Source organism: Molothrus ater, chromosome 1 (assembly GCF_012460135.2).
Source record: "Molothrus ater isolate BHLD 08-10-18 breed brown headed cowbird chromosome 1, BPBGC_Mater_1.1, whole genome shotgun sequence".
Lineage (NCBI taxonomy): Eukaryota > Metazoa > Chordata > Aves > Passeriformes > Icteridae > Molothrus > Molothrus ater.
Genome location: NC_050478.2, coordinates 52445370 through 52466022, shown reverse-complemented (window position 1 = coordinate 52466022; position 20653 = coordinate 52445370). Strand labels below are relative to the sequence as shown.

The 20653-nt window shown below is 43.0% G+C and overlaps 2 protein-coding genes across 2 annotated transcripts in view; one reads left to right on the top strand and one right to left on the bottom strand.

The window, feature by feature from the left end:
* The window catches only part of VOPP1 (VOPP1 WW domain binding protein), a 62544-nt gene extending 51240 nt beyond the window's left edge, over positions 1 to 11304 (top strand). The window contains exons 3-5 of the mRNA XM_036406618.2: positions 6363 to 6440; positions 8460 to 8596; positions 10847 to 11304. Coding sequence (XP_036262511.1) covers positions 6363 to 6440; positions 8460 to 8596; positions 10847 to 11028 — 397 coding nt within the window. The 3' untranslated portion in view covers positions 11029 to 11304. The remainder of the gene's footprint in view (positions 1 to 6362; positions 6441 to 8459; positions 8597 to 10846) is intronic.
* Positions 11305 to 15637: 4333 nt separating this feature from the next.
* LANCL2 (LanC like glutathione S-transferase 2) overlaps positions 15638 to 20653 on the bottom strand; it is a 33308-nt gene continuing 28292 nt past the window's right edge. The window contains exons 8-9 of the mRNA XM_036399427.2: positions 20460 to 20532; positions 15638 to 18739 (exon numbers count right to left, since the gene is read on the bottom strand). Coding sequence (XP_036255320.1) covers positions 18624 to 18739; positions 20460 to 20532 — 189 coding nt within the window. The 3' untranslated portion in view covers positions 15638 to 18623. The remainder of the gene's footprint in view (positions 18740 to 20459; positions 20533 to 20653) is intronic.

Genomic DNA, 20653 nt, shown 5'->3' with positions numbered 1-20653 from the left:
AAATTGAGACAGACAGCAAATTCCTGGATACCCATCGCCCCCTGCCAGCAGACTTATGCTTTCCCAAAGCAGGGATGAGATGCAGTAGGACTGCCTGCTCACTGGGAGCAGCTTGAGATGCAAAGAACTAATCATCTGTTTAATAAGGGGCCTGATGGTTAACTAGAATTCCTTATTCCTGTTCATACAAGAAATTTACAATTCCACCTCCAGAAAATTCAAACTTGTCATACACATTATCTGTGGCTTACTTTTGTCAGAGCCTTAAGCAATGCTGTTTCTCTGCTTTGTTCTGTGAAAGAAAAGCCTGCAGCCTCTGTTGAAAAATGGCTCTTTAAGGCTCCATATATTGCCAAAGCCCAAGCCACTGCAATTCTCGCTAGGTTCTGCCACAAGGGGAGCAGAGAAAATATCTAGATGGATATGTGCTGGCCAGAAAACCAGGTAGTGGTAGTTTACAGACAACAAAGAGAGTTCCTCTGCAGGATGGCTTTCTTCTTGGGATCTGGAAAGAGAGCCTGGGGTTATGGTAAACCTTTGGGTAGCAGAAGGTTGTGAGAAGGATTGGTTTGATAGAAGCACCTGAGCAAATACTTCTCATCCCATCAGAAGTGGGGGAGGATTACTGTATTCTGCTGAGTTCTTGCACAGAGATGGTATTTATAGGCTCTTCACCTAAAGAGTAATTGAGAAATGAGCTCCTTTTCAGCTGTTGCCTGCTCTTGTTTTCCACATCTGTGGGAAGGACAGGAGCCAAGTATCTTGTATTATAGGAGATTCTGGTTGTGTCAAAGCAGACAGGACTCTAATCTGAGCAAATACTGTTCTGTCTCAGTTGTTTCTACTCTGTAGAAAAAAATTACCTGACAGCCCTTTTCCTTTGTTTTTGGCTTACATTTTCTTACATAAGGGCTATGTGATTTACCAAGTACCTGGATAACTATCTCTCTTTGGTACCAGTAGCAGTGATTTTACTCTTAAGTACAGATGTGCACTAAGGTCACAGCTCCATTCATCTATGAAGCAGCTGTATTTATTATAATAAACTTATCTATTCATATTTATCAGACCTCTGTTTGACAAGGCACTGTTATTGCATATGCTGAGAGATCACCTTTGCTATTTATAAGAAGATAAATGCTTTTGGATGCTGAGAACCTGTAACTGCAGGTGTCTGCTGAACATTAGGCCAAGGAGACACAAATGACCCTAAGACCAAGGCTGGAATGCAGATGTTCCCTACAGCCAAAGACCTTGCCTGTCTTACCGCTCAAGTTTTTGAGCAAAAACTCTCCTCTCAAGCACTTGAGAGAATGCAGTGGAAGGATGTGGTCTTTGTGTTGCGGCATCTTTCTGGAGAGAGATTAAACAACTTTGGGAGTTTCTGAGCCCATAGTTGCTTAGGTGTGACTCCTGAGTGCAGAGTTGGACTCTCTGTTTCTATTTCCATGTTCTGTGTGCTCCTGTAGCAAAACAGATTCATTGGGAAAACCCCTCCATTGTGTGATGGTTTTCCCCATGTCTGCAGCCAATAGTCTGTGACCTTCCTTAGACAGCAGCACAGGCAATGGGTTTGCTTTGAAGGCTGCTTTTTATGGAAAGATGGAAATGCACTTATGAAATGTCTGAAATGAATAAAAGTTTAAGTAAACTTGGTAGAAAAAGAACTCCTTCTCAATTACATGGTACACCTTCAGTTGTCTTCCCCATTTTTTGTCTGTCAGGTCTAAGTCTTGTGGCGGTGTACCTCAGTGACATCACTCCTCACTGACAGCACAGCCATGACTCAGAGCTTCATCAGAATTTTTTCTGATAGTCACTTTGTGGTGATTGCCTGCTTTTTCTTTTTGTTTCAAGCCTTATTTGTTTTTTCTCTGTTCCTGACTGCTGAGTTGCAAGCAGATTAGATTATTTTATTTTTAAAACTTCCTTTGTCCTAGAACAAGTAAATGTGTGTGCACACTTCAGCTGTCTGCTGTCATCTGTTTCATGGGAGCAGACCTGAACCTTCTGACTTTAAAGGCTCAGCATTGAATCTGCCTGGAGATGACCCAGCCTCAGCAGTTCATCCCTTGCAGTTCTTATGAAGATTCCTTCTGGTCTTTTGCCTGTGCCAATATTAGGGCCACATCTGGCACTTCCTTAGCTTCATTTAATGCTTCTACCAACCCCCAAAATGTTTCCTTTGTGTTCTTAGCTTTGCTCTACTGCTGTATTTTCATTTACACCGTTCCCTGACTCCCTTCAGTTTTCTTGCCCCCCACTTCAAAGCTGCCAGTGCTTCTTGTGTTTCATTGAATCCCAATTTGTATCATAGAATTTACAGATATCAGCAGCAATCATTTAACCTATGACTGGTATGCAGCCTTTTTTTGGAATTCATGTCAGGCTTGTCTTCAGAACAAGATGAGGCTAGAGATGATGCAGTTCACTGTATTTGGTTGTTGATGTGGAGCTGTGGTTTTATTTCACCCACTCATCCTCTGTCTCTGTGTCTACAGTAGTGTTTCTGCCACTACATGTGGATTGACAATTTATGGTTTTTTCACTCTTCCAAAATGCATTACTAATCAACCATCTTAAATGTTAAATCAGGTTTTGGCCCATATGATGCAAAACATCTAGAGAAAAAACCTAAGAATATTACAGCTTCCATTTAAAAGATGTGGTGGTGGTAGGGAAAGCAGCTCTTTGCTGCAGCAGCTCTACTAGGAAGGGAATTGTTCAGCTGTGTAGATGCAGGTATAATTGGAGAAGAGCTATTGGACCATATCATTGAGCAGCTATTATCCACAGAACACATGCAAGTAAAGAGTTGGTTTGTAAGGTTTGGGTCATGCCATATTCCTTTAAGAGAAACTATGCTTTGCTTGTCCATAAAGGAAGGAAGTTCAGTGCCATGATTTAAGTGTGAACCCAGAGAAAAACTGTGTCCCTGTGACCTGACATGCTGTGTAACTTTGATCTGTGACACAGCAGTTCCTTGGTGTGCCAGCAGTTCAAGACATTGGACATGCACATACAGTTCTTTTATTCCACTGAATTATGAATAAAAAGATGTACCTTCTAAATCATAAATCCCATTTGAATGAGAGACTGTTCTTGGTGAAGTTGCAGATTAGCAAAGCAACTAATTGTGACTTGCCCTGTGTCATATGTTAACTCTTGATCAATGAAATGAGCATTGCCCTAGGGAAATGCAGTTCTTGGGATCATCACTGATCTGTGAAAGAGGGAAATTGACTTTAGAAAAGCCTTCTGGAGATGGGTTCAATCCACTTCTGATTGTTAGTAAGGGTCATTCTGTTTCAACTGCCATTAGGCACACTGGTCCTTCCTTGTAAAGCAAAGCCAGAGTATGGGTTCAATTTAAAGAAAATGCATGCCATTCAATAAATATATGTGCATGTGCTTAATTATGGTTTTTTAATGAACCAAGATCTTAATTCTGCTGTGATTTGCCATCAGGCAGTGAGAGATAGTACATCAAAGACTGATTATACTTAAGCTTGCATGTTACTCCATTATTAAGCTGATTTTGTTGTTGACTTTTGCAGGCTAATAAATATGGCTTTTGTAAGTAATTGTCTTGTAATTGGGATGAATATTGTCAGGAGTTGTGTTGTTTTTCCACAGTGCATAGAATCAAGAACAGTAGATCAGCAGAGCTTTTGCTGTAGCCTGATAGCAGTATCAGCAAATGGAATATTCACTCTTCCAGTCCTTTTTGGTGCTGCTATCAAGTGGGGGGAGTACAGACAGCAGGTTGGCACCATCCTTGGTTCCAGCCTTGATTCCATGCTCCTACATATAGGTCCATGTGTCCATTCTCACAGGCACACAGAATAAAGCACCTGCTTGGTTTTATGGCTAAAAAGTGACAAGGTTACCAGTGTCAGATCTCAAAGGGTTGTGAGGGTTGTGGTACTGGTATCCTTTTGCAGATCCACCCAGCAAATGCAGTGGTCAGCCTGGGATGAGCTGGCTGAGCTTACTGGCTTTTACAGTAAGAAAGCTTATTGACAACCAGGAATTGGAGCCACCATGAGAGACTCCTCCATCCTTTGCATCATTATTTTCAACCATTTGAAAGTTCAGTCACCTGAAACTTCTCTTGATGGCCTGTTTGTTTGTCAGTGAGTGATCTCAGGAGCTTCATAAATATTCAGCAGTGTAGCCTTTCTGCCTTCCAGCTGGTGCTTTAGCCTTCTTTTGCAGGAATAAAAGCTAAGCCTTTGAGACTTTAAAAATGGTGCTGACTCCTAACCTGGATAACTTAAAGATAAAAAACAGATTGAGGTACTCTACAGATGCTCCTCTAATTTTGGTGGTTTGAATGACCATAATTACATATTTTAAAATAACCATTTCCCATATTTTCTGGCTCTGGAGAAAAAAGGTGCAAAATAAGCAAGGCAAGGGTGGGCATGGGGGAGGTGTGTGTGCAGTCTCTGTGACCTCTCTGTTTAAGTTTTATTACAGGTGAAGCTCTTGGGGCTCTGGGAAATGGTGCCTCCACTCCCCATCCTGTGTGTGGTCAGATGTAGGTGTCTGGACTGACAGAGCCAGTGTGTGGAGGCAGAGATAAAGACTGCTCACATTCCTAAAATCCTTCTTTTTATTTTTGTCCTAATGGAGTCAAGAAGGGTTTCTAGATTTATGGGCTCAGTTTCTTCTCTGCTTTTCTGGCCCAACAAAATCCTTGCTGTGCAGCGTCAGCCAAGGGGGCAAGTACCCATCACCATGGATTAAGTGCTCCAACCAAAGCATGTTGAAGAGCAAAGGGGTGCCATGAGCACTGGTGTAACAGAAGATAGCAGCTCCCAGCCCATTTTGTAAGGAACCTGACTCTGTCCTTGACTTCAACATATGTCTTGAAAGCTCCTGTTGGGTTGAACCACTGTGGAAACATGGAGGAATACTTAATTTCTTGGTCCCAAGGGGACTGCTGACTTGCTATGTCTAGTTAATAGTTATGTGAGGTTTGGTAGCTTTGAGTATGAGCAGTTGTCAGGGTCTTGGAAAGCTTTAAAGAAGGAAAATTGCAGATGGGTCACTTTCATGTTCAATGGCAGCAAAGTGGCTGTTTTCTCTTTTGGCATGAGCAACTTCCTTGGCCTGAGTCTCAAAGTGGGTGCCTGAGTGTCGTAATGAGCCCTGCCATGATGATCATGTCAGATCCTCCGGCTTGCCTGAGTAAATCCTACTTATTTGTCATCAAAAGAGCATGTAACTGTTTTCCAACTGATTATGTATCCATAGAGCATCCTCCTCTGGCCCCAGTTAGAGGCTGAAGCCTATGTGACAATGTATTTTCTGAGTGAAGCCTTGTTAATTGAGCATGTAAATGTGTAATTGTCTGTACAACTATTCAGTTGACATGGTTTTAGTTTGCATATAAATATGGGAGCACAGTCATGCAGCTGAGCAAACTGTCCAAGATCAGATGCTTAAATAAATAAGTGCATTCTGCACGCAGATGTGAACACCCTTAAAAAGATCAATCCAGTTGTGGTCACCTCCTCTTTTCTTTTTGTATGTGGATATGGTAATCTTATTTCTATATGCTTATTTTCATTCAAGTCTGCAACATACCACAGATTTTGTGTTAACTTGATCCTTTTCCCTACTAAGTTTCACTGGAGTGGGAATAGGAGTTACCATAGGAATTGTTCAGAGGTTGCCCTTAATGTATGTGCTTGCTTTTTGTGCAGTGGTACCTCATGCACACAATGACTGGGGATGTAATACTTTTAAAAATGTTCTGTGCATACAAAATATTAATATGAAGTGTGGGGTTTTTTTAGACTAAAGGCTGCTTTAATAATGGGACTTGCTGGCAGTTGTAATCCAGTGCAACTTCTGAGAAGAAAAAAGGGCATAAAATTTGCAAATAATGGTACAATTGGAATTTTCTCTGTACTCAGTGGTTTCTCTGCTTGGAAGGTGCTGATTTCAAAGAAAGGGTGATCTGGCAGTTTCATTCTGGCAGTTCTTGTCTGTTCTGTGAATAAAACTCCAAACATCTGTTGGGGGTCTGCAGTATTCATTTACTATGAAAGGAAAACACAGTGATACTGCTTTTCTTTATAACTTGTCCTTTTTTATATAGAATTGAACACCATTTTCGGTCTTTAGAGGTGATTTGAGATAAGTATATAGGAAGTTAGTTTCAATAACATGGGAGAAGTTCCTGAATAGGGATAGAGCTGTGCTGTGCATATTATTGACATCTTTATCCACACAAGGGTAGTTGGTTCTTAAAATAATGCTTTGGTTGGGGGTGTGAATGGTGTCAGGGTTGGGAATGCCATTTCAATCTGACAGCCACTCAACAGCCCTGTGTCCTTGTTTCTCCACAGATGTCGCTCGTATGAGGATTGCTGTGGGTCAAGATGCTGTGTAAGAGCTCTCTCTATCCAGCGACTATGGTATTTTTGGTAGGTGCTGCAGGGCATTTGGGAATTTTGTGTTTGTTCTTGTTGGTCAGACTTAAATCAGGATATTGTCAGCCCTGGTATTTTAAACTACAGTAGGTGCAAGTATGTAGGAAGGTATGTGTGTACATAGAAATGCACAGATTTTGTTTCTTTCTTATAAAATTCTCCTGATGTAGTAAGAGAACATTGAAAAAGGAGGTTAATCATGTCAGGCTGACCTTTCCTGCTTCTGCATCCTGCTGCTTTTTACAAGCAGTGGTTCCACTTTTATCCAGAATTGCAGAATTCTTTATGCCTGTCCCAGCTACTACCAAACAGCAACATTCTTCCTGGTTTTTTTGGGCACTCAGTTTTAAAAGTGGATCCTATAAGCAGGATTGTGCTTTTAGGGAGGATTTAATATAGTCCTGCCAGCTGAATTGAGGCTTCAATTAAAAAGGAAGAGAAGTACATTTATGGCTATGAGGATTTCACTGGAGATGACAGCAGAGGAAAAGAAGGCAGAAAGACTGAGCTTGTGAAACCAGCAGCAGTAATCTGGATAAAGCTTAAACTAATCACTGCTATATGCATAATGAAAAAATAAGGTAAATTCCTTTTGGAGTGAATTTAAGAAAGCACCTGAATAAAACCTTCTCATTACAGTTGAGAGAAAGGAAAGGCTCCCTTGAAAACCTTTTTTCAGGCATTTTAATGTGGAACTTGAAGACTGATTTTTAAAAAAGCCTTCAAAACTGAAACAAATAAACAGTGAGAAACAGAAGCCTGATGTATACTATAATACAGAGATTTCCCAAAGCTGACTGTGGGATTTCAGTGTACAATCCTTACTGATATAAGTGAAGAGCTCTCTATCTCAATCCCTGGGGTGACGTCGTAAATCTCTGTTTCTCTGCTCTGAAAAAAATCCTTTGCAGGAACACTGCCAAAGGGGAATGTATAAATATTGGCTCAGGGAAAAAGAACCTCCTTCTGCTCTCGTTTCTAATGTAGAAACAAGAACAGAGTTTGAGCCTTTGCATGAAGTAACTCTTGCTGCCATTCTGTGCCACAGTCTTCCTCTCAGCCACCTGGGAATTTTCCAGAGATAAGCATGGTGTGTAGGCTTGCCTCTGGCCAACTTCCTTGCCTTCCAAAAAAACACAATTGTCATTGTTTTCCAGTAAAAGGCCATGAAATAAGATGACAATTACAGGCAGAAGAACCATTCCAATTTACAAGAGCTTTTATGAGTCACTGGAGTGTCTGGTAACTGATCAAGGAAACACAGTGAAAGCTGCTGTCTAAAGACCAAAATATGTGTGCCCTTGCTGCATGTTCCTGTTTCCACCACACCAGGGCAAGGAAATGATGAGGACAGTTTAATTAGGTTGTAAAGGATGCTGAGAGAAGGAGAATTGTGGCTAAATAATGTATTTTTTTTTTGTGGAGAATGTAATATTCCATGTAGGAAGCGCAAAGCAAAATTTGTCGCTGTCAGTACTGAATGCTTGAGTCTTCTGGCTTGAGCTTAAGTGCCAGCTACTGTATTTCCCATGGGAGTTGAAATTAAAATGTTGAGTTAATTTAAGAATATCTGAGATTCTTCTTTAAATGGCAGATGCAGAGCAGTATTCCTCTCTGTACTCCACGAACATCCTGAGCAGCCTAGATGCTGTGAGCCTCGGGCCTGCATCCAAGAGGCGCAGTTTGAAACTGTACAGACCTGGAATTTCAGTTTAGCATCCCAGTGGCCAAGGTCATATGTGAACCTGAACTTTTGAAAAGTTCAAGTGTGTTTTACTTTTGGGTTACATGCCAGAGAACACTGACAATAGTACTAATCACTGAAGATTGATGTCTCTAATACATCTATAAGTGCTCCATGAGTGCTATCCCAAATGACAGACCTGCTCTCAAGAGGCAACCTGTTTGAGAAATCCTGTTAAAAGTTGTAGGTTGATGTATTCTCACTGAACAGTCTGGATTTAAATGCTGCCTGAATGTGCAGGTTTTGACTTCCCTCTTCTTTTTGCTTAGGTTCCTTTTGATGATGGGAGTTTTGTTCTGTTGTGGAGCTGGTTTCTTTATCCGAAGGCGGATGTATCCTCCTCCATTAGTAGAAGAACCTACTTTTAATGTGTCTTACACCAGACAACCAGTCAACAATGCATCAGGTCAGAGACTTCTCATAACAAGTTTCACTGGTTTCTTACTTTGGCCAAGGCACTAAAAAAGGGTGGGTTTTGAGCTTTTGTTTCACTGGTTTTTGGACACTGTGCAATTTGTACAAGGGATTGCACTACACTCAGACATGCATCCACCTCCTGCAGTGAGTGATGTTCTCAGCCTTTCCAACAGCATAATTCAGCTGCAGTGTACAGAAGGGGTGTTGAAACACATGGGATGACAGAACTTTCAGTTCTGTTTTGATTCCTAATACCTTTACAGGTGTGTGTCCATGTGTGGAAGGAGGCTAGCAAGCTCTCCCTTTGCAGTGTAGACAAAATGATAGGTGTCCAAATTCAACAGTCACAGGAAGAAAGAGTTTTAAATACAATTGATAACATCTGCCAGAGCTGAAGGAAAGCCTAGCATTTTCTTCCACAATCTGGCCATCTTGCAGGTTTTTTTGTTTTGCCTTCAGTGTTCTGTCCCGCAGTCTTTCTGTGCCAAAGTGGTCTTTTTCCCCTTGTTAGTCTGATTGCTGTCTCTCTAGTAAATAATTACTGTGAGCATCAGGAGGACCTACCTAGTGAAGGCTCCTCTGCTAAAATTGCTCTCTAAGTTTGTAATTTCTTTCTGTCTGGTAGCTAGTTCCACTTGGGAACACTCCTAGGCCTTAATTGTTAAAAAGATGCTACAGAGACAAACTGACACTTCTTTGTTTAAATTCAAAGGGGTTTTTAGGGCTCCCATTCTGCATCCGTTTTTCTCCTTAACTGAACAGAGAGCATTTTGCAGCTGGGGGGGAGCCAATCCAACTAGACTAATATTTTTAAGCCTGAAAAATAGCCTGGAGTTTATGTGAACAGAGAGTGTCTTTGGCTGAACTGATAAACACCAGATTTAAATTTGGAGCAGTTTTACTCTTTCATGGTGCTTCATGGAACATTAATTGTGGGCAAATATAAAATAAGCACAAGCTCTTTGATGACCTGATTATGGCACCTGCTTCCAGACTGTTACTACTGTTACTTAAAAGCTTTGGGCTCTGAGCTAACCCCACAATTTATTTTATTTTTTATTTTTAGTTTTTTCCACTGTTCTAGAAATATTTAACAGCAAAAGCAATGAGAATTAGTAGTCAAGCAAGTTCCCATTTTCCAGTAATTACTCTTCTGGGTTCGGTACCAGTAGCCAATTCACTGTTGAGGTGGAGCCCTCAAAATGTGGCTCATTGCCTATCTCCTTTCTTCCCTGCAGAGATAGCAGCAGCATCTTCTGCCATTCCAGCAGCATCTGCTGGGAGTAGTGCTCTTCTGGGAGCCCGATTGCGAGAATGGAAGGGGAAGATCTCTTAGAAGTTGTGTCATTATAGGAAACACAGACTGGCACCAAAAGAAGAAAACCTGTTGCTCAGCCATGACTTTTTCCCCAGTCCATCTTTATTTAAACAGACAGAGAGGGGAAAAAAAAAAAGCTAACTTAGATCTTGAGATATTCTGTGACTTCAGTTGCATTAAGTCATCTTCCACCACCCACTGTGATATCTGAGGAGGGTTACACACCAGCTTTGTTCTTATGGCAGCAATCTCTGTTACTCCTTATGTGTCACAGCCAAGGAATTTTGTGTTTGGCCATATATTTGCTTTCCTTGTCCCTGCAGGCTCCAACATCATTTCCTAATATGAATCTTTGCAAAGCAATCTTGTCCATTGTGTTAGCCAGCAGTGACTGACTGCAGCTTGGCTCTTTGCTTCATACAGGTTCACCTCTAAACTGTGGGAGGGAGATTATCCATCTGAGCTTCACTCTGGCTTATCAGCAGATCCAGGACACCACAAAATAATCTCTGAAGTCCTTTTGTAAGACTTGACACTTGAGTCAGGGCCACAGTAGAGACTCCTTTGTCCATCTGGGATCCCACACCTCTCCTCTCTGCAGACAAAAAGCTTTTCTGTCAGAGCAACTGAACAGGGCTCACTGTTTTCTCTTTGAAATGGTAGTTGCTCGGGGCAGTGGTGCCCTTTCATTCACTAAGTGATTTCCATTGGATGCAAAACTCAAACTTTTTAGTAGTATCTGAAGAGGTGAATGCAGTCCTGCCAGCCTGTTTTTTTTCTGGAAGGGAGAAAGACTCCTTGTCCTTGCTCTGATGAACACTTTGAAAACCTTGTCCGAGTATGCAGACACAGGCCCTGGGGGAGCACAGCCTGATGCCTGTGCTGTCGCTGATACCTTTTCTCTCCTTTTCTTTCTTTCAGGGTCACAACAACCTGGAGTGCCGTATTACACAGATCCAGGTGGACCTGTGATGAATCCCATGGCTATGGCTTTCCACGTCCAGCCCAATTCCCCACAAGGAAACCCAGTTTACCCACCCCCACCTTCCTACTGCAACACACCACCTCCCCCATATGAGCAGGTGGTGAAATCCTCCACATGAGGACTCTGGCTCTCTGACCTGACTGTGTGAGAAGAAGGTGCAATTGCAAAATGGCCAAGAAGGAGGGCACCTGCCCTTTTGAACACTTGCTAGTTCTCCAAGTCCTCTCTCCTTCCCTTCCCTGCACCTTTCCTCATTAAAGTTACTTGCAAAAGGGTGATTTTTAAATTTTTTTTCTTTTTTTTTTTTAGTAAAAGTGGATTTTTTCTTTTTCTTCAAAATGAGAGAAGTTGTCTTTGTAATGCTTTTAATGGAAACCTATATTTAAAACCTGTATGTCTTTCTCTTTATTTATTGTTTGTTTCAAACAAGGTTTTAATTGCGTCGTGGTAGGTTACTGATAGCAGTTCTTGTGACCCCAGAGTGATGTGCAGCCTCCTAAGACCCCACAGCAGAAATGTCCTCAGCTAAGGGAAATGACAGACAAAGAAGATAAAGGTAGAAGCAGCAGGGCAATGATTTTACCAGAAATTGTGACTACCATCTTTTGCTTTTAGTCTTTTCTTTTACATCTCAGTTCTGATGGCTAACAGAAAGATGCTCTGATAAAAATCACTGTGACTAGAGTACCAGTATTGCTTGAGTTGTGGCAGGGGCTCCGCCAAGTGCCCTAGAAAAGAGGGAGTTGTTACTTTAAATATGCATCCAGAATTAAGGACTGGGACTTGAGTGTTTCTTGCCCATCATGTGAACTTCACCTATGTGTTTGGTATCTTGGCTCCCCTTGTTTTGCCAGCGCTGAGATTGTATGAAATAGACGATGACCTACATGTTGGCTTGAGAGGAAGGTGTTACAATCTCAGAACTATTTTTACCTCTTGACAGAACAGTGAGAAACACTGAAATGCATAAGTTTTCTTCCCTAAATTAGAAAATATTTACAGTAAGAAGGAATGGGAGCATAGGTACAAGTTTACTCCCTTTGGCATTGATGGGAGTTTAGTCCCTGAGAAATAGTATCTTCCATTACAGTCTTACTGCTGCCACAAAGAGTACCAAGTAAAGCTGTCATCTTAGGTGATGGATCTGTAAATCTCCTCTCCTCTCTAGGTCAGAAAAGTAATAACTTTTTGGGACAGGTTCTTAATAGCATTCTTTGACCTGGTGCACAGATAGTTTGGCTTTCAATATCTCTTAGCTCTTCATGTATTTTGTTGTGAGTGCTCACGGCCAATCCTCTGAGTGACCACAAATGAACATCTTTGAATAAACACAGAGCCCCTTTGCCTGTGAGGGCTCTCACACCCATCCATGTCTAGCAAAAATTTGAAGTTGCTCTGAAACATGACTTCTACTAATGGGACCTTCTCCCTTTGTGCATATTAAGTCATGTCACTGAGCAGTGACAAAAAAGAGATGCCATTGCCTCCTGCTGCTGAAGGACCTGCAGAATAAGAGCTGAGGGTTAAGAGTCCCATGTGGTCTTTTGGGTACCAGGTGAATGCTCCTGTGTGACACCAGCCAGGGCACAGGGGTTTCACTGTGGTGGTTTGGAGTCATCTGAAGACCTGTGTTGCACAGGGAGCCAAAGCTTTTATTGCTGCTGTTCTGTGCCAGTGGCTTTTGAACTTGTTTCTAGGTGTCAAGCTGGATTTGCAAAATATCCCTTTTTCTGTGAATATGAGTGTCTAACAGAAAAACTTGTAAGGGCCACTGTTTCTTTCTGCTGGTGGAATCAGTAGCCATCTGGAGCAGAGCTAGCACTGGAGGAGTTCATTCCTGCGTACCTGACTTGGGTGAAATTGTAACCAAGGCTTTTCCTTACTGTGCATCACAATAAGGGACAAAGCAAAGTACTTCTGTGTGTGCAGTCTTAGCTTGAGGGACACTTCAGATAACAAAAAAGTACATTTTATGGATGAATAAGAGGTCCATCTGCACATCACAACTGTATATATTTTCTTAATTAGCTTGCACTTGATGTGTGAAAGCTGTGTATGTCACTATGGTTGTGTTTACAGAACATATTTTTTTAAAAGCAATTCCAACCTTTTTCTGTCAATAGGAATTACAGACCTCATTTTAATAGGTGTTGTTAAGTCCTTTTATATTATAAAATGTATCATCTGTGACAGCTGGCATTGTCCTGGACACACTGAATAGAAGCCTTTGTACAGTGAAATTCAACTTCAGGTGAAGTTCTCCTGAAGTCTGGCTCGTTTATTTCCTAGAATTGATGGATGACACTACCTCATACAACACAGGGAATTCTCTGCTAGCAAACTTGCTTGGTCTTGAAAATACAGCACCTGCGTAGGCATCCATAGGCATTAATTGCAGATTGTTTACATGCCTTTCCTCCAGTTGCCTCACCAATTCCAACAGGATTTTACTTGGCACTGGCCATGCCCTAGGAGCTGCCAGCTGCTGCAGCTTTGCTATTGTGAACTTCCCCATGGGGTTTGGTTCTTTATCTGCTGGGATTCTCTGGGTGCAGCCACTGCATCCTCTCTCAAACACTAGAGAGGTTTTGGTGCCTCCCTGAGGCAGGGTGGTGTTCTGACTGCAAAATAAGGTTGGTTGTCATGGCTGAGAGCCCTGGCGATCTGTGGAGCATTCCCCTGCCCCTTCCCAGAGGCACTGGACCAGTGTTCAGCTGACTCCCAGCCAGCCTTTGAGATCTACCTCAGGAAGGTGATTTTTGTGTCTTGTCTCCTGGTTCTTGCAGTGAGGTTTGATCCAGGGTGGTTAAACCCGTTGACAGGGCTTGGCCAGAAGGGGCTGCTTTAGTGGAGCCACTGAACCTGGGTGGGGAGCCGGGAGCATTGAACAATGTAACCCATCGAGTCCTTTCTTCAATTCTGCATCCCCAAAATGTCTGGTGTACCTCTGAGGAGGCAGGCACCAGACAAGGGTCTCTGCCCCTGTGACCTGGCAGCAGGAAGAATGAGAAGGGGATTAGTGCCCTTCTGCTGAGATATCCAACTATGCTGCTTCATGGGAAGAGGCACCACCAGTGACTCTTGGTTCACCTTGCCTGTAGCTCTGGTTGGGCCTGTGTTTCATCACTTTGGGAAGTGATAATGTAGTGACAACTTTTTATGGTTTGTGGGTGTTTTTTGGGCTTATTTTTTTCCTTTGGAGCCTTTGTGACAGCTTACACTACTGTAACAACAAACAGCTGGAACTATATTTTCCAAAAAAGTATGCAGACCATGTGAAGCAAAGAAGGTTTTCTTTCTTCCCTGCTTTAAAAACCCCAACTCCAAAACCTCAGATAGGTTAGCTCCATATACATATATCCAAAACGTCACTTTTTGGCACACAGGTCAGCCAAGAAGCCGTAACACTTTTTCAGATAGTGAAGCCTGTCTTCTTTTTCTGATCTGACATTGCTAATTGAGTAGGTGGAACAGGATGCCTTTGTAGGCCCTGTGGCTGTGGGAACCCTCCCCTCTGATGTCACCAGGAGCTGAGCTGCCTTACAGTCTGTACTATTTGGCAGGGAAACGACTACAGAGACACCATGCAGGGCAAGATCCAGCATGACACAGCTTTTACAAAGCAGCTGCTAGATAATAAGGCAGTTAAAGATGAGAGGTGCAACTGGCAGCCACTGTTCCAAGCTGCCATGTGCTGCAAGGTGAACGTGGCAGCAGAGAAGGCAGAGGGAACAGTGACAAATTAAGCAGCCCTGCCTTCCTGCAACAATCTGTTATTTTAGCTTTATGCAGTGAGAGGAGTCACAAGGATGGATGTCTCTTTACCTGTCCCACTCTGCTTCTCTCCTGCTGCCTAACCTTATCTTACCTAATAGCTACAAGCTGGATTTACCACAATCCACTTGTAGATGTCGAGGTCCCTGTGCACAAATCACACTGGCCCTGACTGGAACCAGTGAAAACATATGGGAAAAAAGTGAACAGTTTCAGTAGGAAAGGCTGCTGCATCAAACACCCTGCTGGGCAGGGCTCAGGCAGCACAGTGGTGACTCTGCCCTAGCTGTGAGGTGACACACAGCACATGCACTGCCTCCCACGCATCTCTCATGTGCTATTCTGCTGTGCTAGAGATCAGGTGAGGTTATAAGCTACACCTGAATTTGTACAGATTGTCTGCAGACCAGAACTGATCCTCTCCATCCAAAAAAAGCAGCAGTTTCTCTTGGTGGCCAAGATGGCCATGAGTGGTACAAAGGGCAGTGTGAAACAGAAATACTACCCTGGGCCTGCAGCATACTTGATGTTTCCTTCTGTTAAAGCCTAGCTAGAGGATCATTTCATACTTCCTCAAAGGTGGGAAACAGCTTTTACTCAGCTGGACAGGGAGATTTCATACATGTGTTTTAAAAACCAGTTCGTCCTGAGTCTGGCTTTAGTGGCAAACTCTTCAACAGGATCTGTGAGGCCACAAAGGAAAGCAGAGCTTTGCACTAAGCAACATACAGTAAAAATCATCTGGGAGCAGCAGCAGGAAAGGCACCTGCAGTGCTAGGAAAATGGGAAGGTTACAAACCCAGCAATCTGCCCTCTTTCTGGCATGTGTTTCATCCTGCAGGACTATAAGATAGGGAAGCAGCTCAGCAGTCAGTTCAGTGGGACAGCTATCACCACAGTGCTGGAGGGAAGGAAGGAGAACCACAATGAAGAAAAAAACAGACTCACACAAATTACCACCACATAGCTTAATCTTTACTAATAAAGCCAAAGAACAAAACATCAGCATTTTTTCCTCTTTTTCTGCCCAAAGGGCATTTCCATTTTTAACACTACTGCTTTTTGCAACAGATGAACTATTACACACAGACAAAGCAAACCAGGGAATATTAAGACATTTTCTACATTTGTAGTTTGATGTCATTTCTGACGACAATGCCTTGGTGAAATGCACTTTTTCACCTTCACACTTCTAGCTTTCTTTAAGGGGCCACCTAGATACCTCAATGCTGTGACAAACAGAAAGGAGGAGCCACGGGGAAAGTCACATCAGGAAGATGAGCCAGATGCACTGTCAAGATACTTCCCAGCTCAATACATTTCCAGTCTTACTCAGTTCTGAGAGGGTTCTGCAGAGAAGGATGGTGCCAGGCCCCACCATGGCAGAAGGCTGGCTATGGTACCAAAGAGCAGGTAGCTGACTTGCTCATTATCTTGACAGGTATACTCCAGCATCCTGGGTATCTGCTCTGCATTCAGCTGTTCTTAGTGTGTATATATCTGTGCATTTTAAAAACTAACAGGTTTTAATTCCCTTTAGGCTCCAACCAGCCAAACTCACCTCCCACAGGAGCCATTCCAAGCACAGTAGCCACGACCAATATGCAGATAATCACAGAATGAAAAACCTGCCAGCTGACCCCCTAGTTAAACAGTCCATACAACAGAGGCTTGGGATTTGCCAGGGTGGCCAGTGTTTGCAGGCAGTTCCTGTAAATGTGGTGAGCCCTTTCCCTGTTAACACACCCAACATGCTCTGCACCCACAGTGGAGGGGAAGGAACAAAGAGGTGGGGGGTGATGTGGAACAGGATCAGAGCTGCCATCTACCTCTGTTAGTATTTCTCTGAGACTTCCCAGGCAAGTTTCCTTCCTGGCTTTTCTATGGGCAGGATCAGGGATCCACAGGCTGAAGAAAGAAACAGAGTTAGCTCTTGGCATTCTTGGCATGGAGGAATCTCTCATCGAGATGTCTCTGTTGGTACACTGTGCATTGCCTGCATGACCTTCCAACTCTTCCTGTTCCTCACTGATCCCCCACATTAATAACTCCCTCTGTTCCTCACTTTTCTGCTCTGCTCCTGTTTGCTTCAGCCCAGCTGCTTGCCATGCAGCATTCCCCACTCCCTTTCAGCATTTTCCCCAATCTCTAGCTGTCGAGATGCAGCTGGGTTTGTTGCTCCCATCTCACCTTCTGCCTTTGCCAGAGGGGTGGAGAATTCTCTTCTGCTGCTCCCATGTTTTAATCCTCCCTGACAAACCAGCAGAGAAGCTGCTACACTGTGACATTAAGCTGTTTGTGCACTTACATTGCCGCTGCTGTCCAGCAGAATTGAATGGAGAAATTATTAACATCGCAAGGGATTTGGCAAAGGGCACTGGAACGTGCTCAAGGAAGTCACCTGCCAGGTGACAAATCAAGTCACCGATTTATACGGGAGCAACAATGCATCTCCTAGCCCAACCACAGACACTGGCACTCAGCAGATGGCCCACAGGTCACAGATATCCTGATGTGTGCCCTAAAGGTCAAACTGTGCCATCTGTCACACTCACACCTGACAGAAGATACCAATTAAAATGAGCACCTGGACTGAGCACAAGGAGACCTGGGGGAGGATGACCACAGAGCCCAAGTGACTGGGAGTGCACTACACTTCAGGTACTACTTGACACATCAACCTGCTCTAAGAGTACTCAAAGTATGTCCCACTTCTCCCAAACCAATGGCCTGATACTCAGGAGCACCTGGAGGCAGGTCTAGTATTTCACAACCCCACCACACTACAGGGGGAAGCAAAGCACTAGCAGCAGTTAAGACTATGGGAAAAGAGCTTTTACTGTGTGGATTTGAAGATGAATTATACTTCAATTACAGCCACTAGCAACGGCTTCATATTGCTCAATAATCTCTGCAGCTTCCAAAGCAGCTGGTACTTATCACTCTACTACTACATGGGAGGGGAGGGCCAGAACAAATCACCACTTTGGTTCCAAAGTAACAACCATCCTGAGCTACCTGCATGGGAGGCTTGCCCTGGCAGCCTCCCTTGCTCATCTGTATTTGAGATGCTGCAGGAGAGGTTTATTCCAAATCGAGGTCGAGGAAAGGAAAAGCAGTTATGCTGTCCAGGCTCTGCTGTTGGTGGTAGAGGGAGGTTAGTCTGAGTGACTCCACCTGCAGTTTAAGCTCATGGCATGGGATGGGCTTTGCAGTGGTGGGAAGAAGCATCTCCCCCCTGCTATAAGCACCTAACACACTAACCAGCTGCAGCTATCAAAGGAACAACAGAAGAAGCCTCCCACAACAGCAGCAAAAGACAAGTCAGATCCCTTCCAACCTGCTAACTTTCTGAAAACAGAAATGGCCTCACACCTCTTCAACAAAACAGGCTGAATCTCCACTGGCTTAGCTTGTAAGGACTGTGGAGAAAAAGGCAGAAAAAAATGAACACAGAAACATTTTCATCTCTTTGTAGAGCTGCCAGCACACCAGTGAAGCTGGGCACCGTCCTGCAGCGAGCTCTCCCTGCGGGTAACCACGCTGCAGAAAGCAACACTGCTCTTGTGAGTCATGCACGGAGGTACAGGACAGAGATTCACACGGAGACCAACTTTTGGCTAACGACAAAAGACTCGGATCAACACACAACACCAATAAACGTGCAGAGCATGGCAAAGACCTGAAGAGACAAATACAACAGAAGAGAGAAAAGTTCAAAACTTGACTTCTCTGGTCCTACATCTGAAGGTGTCACTTTAACAGAACTCAAGTGTGGCTTCTCCTGTTCATGCTCTAATGACTTCATGGTCCTTTGGGGCAGAAGGGGTGAGAAAAGGGCTTTATCCATCTGTCGGTTCAGCGTCAAGTTCATTCACTATCAGAGGCACGAAACAGTCTCATCTCTTTTGGCATCAGTTTCCTTTCAAAATGATGGTTTTAGCTGTCCTGTTCCACTTTGTTTTCCCTCCTTTGAGGTCTAAGTTCAAACGCTGGAAACTGGGAAGTCTCCGGTACTGAAATGTCTGAGAGGAAGTGAATAGCTCCAGCCATGCCTAAAACATAACGAGAAGGAGATCATTGTGCACATTAAAATAGCACAGCTGACAGCAAAGGCAACAGCACCTATTTGAACACCTCCCTTACTGGCATCTTTTTTAAAAGAGGTGAATTTAGACCCTACAGAAAGGCAAGTTCATCTGTACTTTGCCCAAAAAACAAATTTTCTTTGGAAATATCAAAGGCAAGGACCAAGATGTCTCTGCTAACATCTCTTCAACTGAACAACCTCAATGCTATTTCAAATTAAGAAAAAGTTAATCCAGCCTTGGACTGTCCTTCATAATTTGAGCAGCTCTTGCTTCTCATTTCACTGGTTAAAAGAAAAAGCCAGAACTTTATTGTGAAGTACAGATTCATTTCCTCACTATCCATGAAGAGGCCATCCAGACCCCAAAGTGCATCACCCAACAGAACTCATAGGGTGACAGACAGGAGAGGCACAACAAGGAAATCATACAAATATAAGTTCAGTTTTATGCTAAAATCCTATTTTATAAACAGCTATGCATATATATAAAGGAACCTTTCTGAATTACAGTATCTGATTGAAACAAAACAGGACAATTCCATAAGATGCACATGCAACTTCTGTTCAAAGCACACATGTTCAGGCAGAATTGGACAACTGCAGGCATGATTTTAGCTACAAAAAGAAACAAAGCCCCAGTTTAAGAGGTTTTTCCATCTCAAATATGAGATTTCTATATTTTTCTTTTAAAAATCTAGACAATAAAACCAAAATATAAGCTCTATGTCATCATTCAAGCACAAATCATCCAGCTCTTTGCACTGTTTCACCTTCTCAACAAATTTCAAAGCTTTTATACAACAGATTGTATGCATGCTCTTTTCCCTCCTACAAGAGCTCTCAGGAATAGGAATACTTATGCTTTTCTCCTTTAAGCATTAAGACAATAGCTCTGAATTTAGAAGGGCTGCATATAAACTCCTGCTCTCTTGTGTTCATTCATGCCCTGGATTGTTAATTTGCGAATATCCCCGCTCAGCTGCTGTAATTTCAAGTATCTGCGGCAGGTGGCACACGAGGCTCGTTGTTCATGGAGCAGCTGTGGTGCTACCTTAAATCCTACTTGGATCTGTAATTCCTCGCTACTGATTCTGTAACATGAGGATGATACAAGGAATAGAAAATAAAAAATAAAAAATACAAAGCTCTAGGAAAGTATCTGGTAACATCTTGGAACTTAAAGATAAGCCCCTAAGAACTCTGCACTGCTTTCCTGTTCAAGTGATTTGGGTTCATATTAAAACTACCTTTTCCCTGGTTGAGTATGGCAGAAGAGAAGGCCTAGTTCTGACAGCTAGCAGCAAGCTGGAGACCCCCTACCCACAGCTGCTCCTCTGCCCAGTCCCTCTGAAAAACCACCTGTGACAAAACTGTTTCCTGAACTTCTGTTTGCTTTAAACCAAGCTGCATCAGCACAGTAGAATTTTATTCCAGACTAACACTGCCGCTGGTTTTTACATTCAAGCTGCTGAAATGAAAGCAGGAGTGAGAGTTGTGACAGTGAATGATTTTTCTTTGTCCTTTTCTACCCCCTGCCTTCTTTTAGGCAGAGATGATGGTATGGGGGGGGGGTTTAATAGTGGAGGAACCCACCAAAGACTTCCCAACTCCTACACATGTGCCAAAGTTGCAAGGATGCCCCTCTTTCCTGTAGTACAAGACCATCTGCAACATCAGCACTTTACCTTCAAAGAGTGAATAAGGTCGGTCAGGAATACGACATCCATGCGCACCATACTCCAAACACCATTCAGCAAACTGGGGAACACATTAAAAATATATTTTTATTCAAGACTGTTAAATGCAAGCTTGAGTATCTGAATATCATTAATAGGTACAAAATGTAAGTGTAAGCAGACACACAACACATAAATCACTG